General features: G+C 42.4%; 1 protein-coding gene across 1 annotated transcript in view; it reads right to left on the bottom strand.

Moving 5' to 3' along the window:
* Nucleotides 1-2470, bottom strand: part of PSEN1 (presenilin 1) — a 20839-nt gene extending 18369 nt beyond the window's left edge. The window contains 1 exon segment of the mRNA XM_008937859.1: nt 2324-2470. Coding sequence (XP_008936107.1) covers nt 2324-2407 — 84 coding nt within the window. The 5' untranslated portion in view covers nt 2408-2470.
* Nucleotides 2471-4410: the final 1940 nt, after the last annotated feature.

Genomic DNA, 4410 nt, shown 5'->3' with positions numbered 1-4410 from the left:
TCAGCAGGAGAGGGTAGTAGTTAGGTAGCAGTGCTGGGATTTTTGCCTCTATGTACAGAAACAAAGCGGACGTGCAGAAGGGAGAAAAATCATGACAACAAAGTATTGAAACTACACCTAGAGTTATGCTTGAACGTGGAAAGAAAAAGCACTCGCAGTAGTTATTCATCAGCACAGACTGTTAGTGAGAAGTAAATAGATTCATCCATTCCCCATGGCTGGGAAGGAGCACCACCAAGTTACATGTAAGGATGGTGAGCCCACAGGTTATTGCTGAGCTCTGCCTTTGTAATCTGGCAGCAGTGTTCAATCAAAGTTCATCTCTCACCTCTCCAACATGAAGAGAAACCTTTTTTGCTCCCTCTGAAGTAAAAGCACAAAGGATGTGGTAGGAAAGTTTCCACTTTATTATTTACATTAAGATTCTAAAGCTAGTCACAAGTGGTGTTCCCCAGGGCTCAGCTTTGGGGCCAGTCTTGTTTAGCATCTTTATCCACAATCTGGATGAGGGGATTGAGGGCACTCTCAGTAAGTCTGCAGATGACACCAAATTGAGCAGGAGTGTTGATCTGCTTGAGGGTCAGGTTCTACAGAGTGATCTGGACAGGTTGGATTGGTTGGCCAAGGTCAACTGTATGAGGTTCAACAAGGCCAAGTGCTGGGTCCTGCACTTAGGTCACAACAACCGCAGGCAATGCTCCAGGCTTGGGGAGCAGTGGCTGGAAAGTGCCTGGCAAAGAAGAACCTGGGGGTGCTGGTGGACAGATGGCTGAAGATGAGCCAGCAGTGTGCCCAGGTGGCCAAGAAGGCCACCAGCATCCTGTATCAAAACTACTGTGTCCAGCAGGAACAGGGAAGTGACTGTGCCCCTGGACTCAGCACTGGGCAGGTCACAGCTTGAGTACTGGTTCGTTTTGGGCACCACAGTATGAGAAAGACACTGAGGAGCTGGAGCAGGTCCAGAGAAGGGCAACAAAGCTGGTGAGGGGTCTGGGGAAGATGTCTTATGAGAAGCAGCAGAGGGAACTGGGATGGTTTAGTCTGGAGAAGGCTGAAGGGAGACCTTACTGCTCTCTGCAAATGCCTGAAAGGAGGTTGTAGTGAGGTGGGTTTCGGTCTTTTGTCCCAAGCAACCAGCAACAGGACAAGAAGAAATGGGCTTCAGTTGCACCAGGAGAGGTTTAGATTGGATATTAGGAAGAAATTCTTTCCTGTAAGAATAGTGAGCCATTGGACCAGGCTGCCCAGGGAGGTGATGGAGTCACCATCCCTGGAGGTGTTCAAAAAACACGTGGACATTGCACTCTGGGACATGGTTTAGTGGCCATGGTAGTGTTGCATTGATGGTTGGACTTGATGATCTTAGAGGTCTTCTCCAGCCTTCATGATTCCATAATCAGTAAGGTCTTAAGTCAGACTGACTTCTTATTTAAAAATAAATTTTCATATGCTTTTTATCTTCGATACAGGAGGATGCTGATCCAAGATAAAGACAAGGATTTTTCAAGATTCTATTTTAACTGCTGGACTGCATATGAGAGTTCGAACAGGGATCAAAACATTCTCTTGAATTACTGCCATGAACATGGCTACAAGCAGCTGAGCCTCACAAGAGCATTTCTGTGTCACACGGAAACCTGATACTCAAGAGCTATAGCAGGAACAAAGGGAGGGTGACAAAGAGAGCCTGCACACCACACCCAAGCAGATCATCTAAACTTGGTTTTACCAAACCATAGGCAGTAGAAGTACAGCTTTAGCACCAATTATGTGCTTAAGCCTTTCAAAGCAATCATGCAAAACTTTATGGTTTGATCTCCCCCTCAAAACCTCAAGAACTCTGAAAGCACCTGGACAATAATACACAAGACAAGACAGTGCTGGTCTTCCTGCAGAGCAGTCCTCCAGCAACAGCAACAGAACCCAGGCTTCAAGCTCTGTCTAGACTAAAATTAACTCTGTGACTGAGAAACCTGTGAAGAAAGTGGACCACAGCCAGGATAGATCAAGAGAACTCATGAAATACTCTAAAGGTCAATGTTTGCCACAGGAGCGTCCCGCCCCATTTTCTTATTTTTCTTGAGGGCTTGGTCACTCCAAAACCACTTTAAACTGGGAGGAGTCTTATCTGTACACAAAAATGAGTTTAGAACATCAGATATTCTACAGAATACTTCTTTCCACACTGCTTATCACAACAGTCCAGACAGACAAAATTACTCCCAGCAAACTGATTTCTAGAGTTCTGAACTGTATTTTCCTTCACACTTATAATTCATCCTGATTTAACTGCTACCAGGAAAGAAAAGTGTTTGTTACGTACGGTATTGCTGAGATGGTTATCAGGGAAGTTTTCTGTCAGCTGCCCGTGCTGAAACTGGGGTAAATGTGCAGACAGTTCTGTCATTTGGGCTGTCCTCTGGAAGCCACTTAATTCTACACAAAAGGGATCCTTCCTCTTGAGGTGCTGAAAGGAAAAAGATGTGTAAAAAGCCTTTATTCTTACATGACCAGGTTCTCCCTCCCTCCCCCAGGTTCTGGAGTTCACACAGACCAAAGACAACCATTTTCTGTTGGCACCATGACACAGAACTGTACTGCATCTACCAGCAGGTTGCAATAGGGATTTTCCAGCATAAAAATAAGATCGTCTAGGTGTTATCAAATTAGTTCATCAGCCACGGAAGTAAGCCAGTAACAAAGTAATCGTTCAAAACAGTTCTCCAGTCCTTCTTGTGCAATAAACCAGAAGCACTGCACGCCTGCTCACAGCACACCTTGAATGTTTTCATCTCAGCAGAGTACAATTGCTCCAGGTTGTCTGGTTCTGGACAGCTGATAAGCTCAAGGGGAATCTTCAAGGAAAGATGACCAAGTTACACTTGATCATTTAAAATCTGGATACATCTCTAATACTGTAATGCCCTAAGAGTGATCCAGAGCTACAGAGAAGAGTATTCCAGCTGAGCCTCAAGAACTAACATGCATTCACTTCCAAACTGGTAGATTTTATGTGTCACCTGAAATGTACATAAACATGCCACATGCTTCTAACAGCTTGGCAGGTTCTTCCATTGAAAAGTCACATGCTAACATTTTATTATGCCTACATGAATAAACCACGTGCTCCATAACAAAGGAAGGTAAAGCAATACAGGGGGAAGAGGAAGAAGGGTGATGTAACTGAAGTTTCAGAAAAAACATAATTTTAAGAAAGTATGAATAGGCCTAGAAAATCACTGGCTTGGCTACACAAGATGTAGGGAAGTGACTAAACCAAGGGTGGGTGCTGGTCCACACTCCCATCCCAAGTGGCTCCTGCTCCTACCCTGTGCCAACACCAGTACTCAGCAGTCCTCTTTTCAGTAGATTTAACTCACTAAAATAGAAGAAAACAAATCCAGGAAAAGAAAACAAGAATATTTTCCTTCTGTTTTAGTGTACTCAACTAATGTACAGGTCCTTAGTTAAAGAGTTAAGCCTATTTTTGTACATATTAAGATGCAGAAGCTGTTTTCTCTACTTACAAATAAATGTGTATCTTACAAGACTGGTGTACAGGGTGTACTAACTTCAGCAGGGATGTAGCTTGCACTGAAGAGCCATTAGGAAGCAACACAATTTCACAAGTCTAGCAGGAGGGAGCAGGCAAACTCTTTGGAAAAAAGAAAGACAATGCAGTATTCCCTAGAATGGCTCTCTTCCACATCTGTAATTAAAAAAGCTCATCTAATTTAAAATATAATGAAATGCAACATTAGATGAAAATCAATTGGCATTATGCCGCTTTTACTTTCAAAGTTTTTGCTCTAATTCTTTGGTTGGGCTACAGAATATAAACAATGTTGTTTTAAGGGTGCTAGGGGTAAAAACTCTGTGACTGGCCTACTACAGAGGAAAAGGTTGAGTATTTTTATCCAGATGTGAACCAACAGAATAACATTTTTCACATGACAGCAGATGAAAATTCTAATAAAATTTGATAAAAGAAAACAAACCAAAGTCAAAACACCAACCCACAAGATTCTATTTAAAGGCTGGTACAGAAAACCCACAAAAAAAACAACAAAAAAACCCCCAGCTACTGAGGAGCAGAGAGAAGCTGCAGAGAGGGAGGAGTAACTGCCAGAAGAGTTACACTGAAGTGTGAATGACAGCACCAAAACTCAAAACTTATGGTTTGTTAAAACAATCCCTTTCAAAGACTTAAGAGCTCCAAAAAAGGATTCAGAGCATGTTCCCAAAGAACTTTATTTTCTATTTTTCAATAAATGAACACTCTCAAGGTTGAAATTTAAATATGAATGAATGAAATCGGGAAATAAATTGCATGTAAACACACACAAATGCCATTTTTCACTTGTTTTACCAGAAAAGGGCGTCACTAAAATATTTTTTCTAAGGAAGCTG

The sequence above is a fragment of the Merops nubicus genome, unplaced genomic scaffold (assembly GCF_000691845.1).
Source record: "Merops nubicus isolate BGI_N331 unplaced genomic scaffold, ASM69184v1 scaffold12043, whole genome shotgun sequence".
In the NCBI taxonomy this organism is placed as follows: Eukaryota; Metazoa; Chordata; class Aves; order Coraciiformes; family Meropidae; genus Merops; species Merops nubicus.
This window is presented reverse-complemented; position numbering and strand designations above follow the sequence as displayed.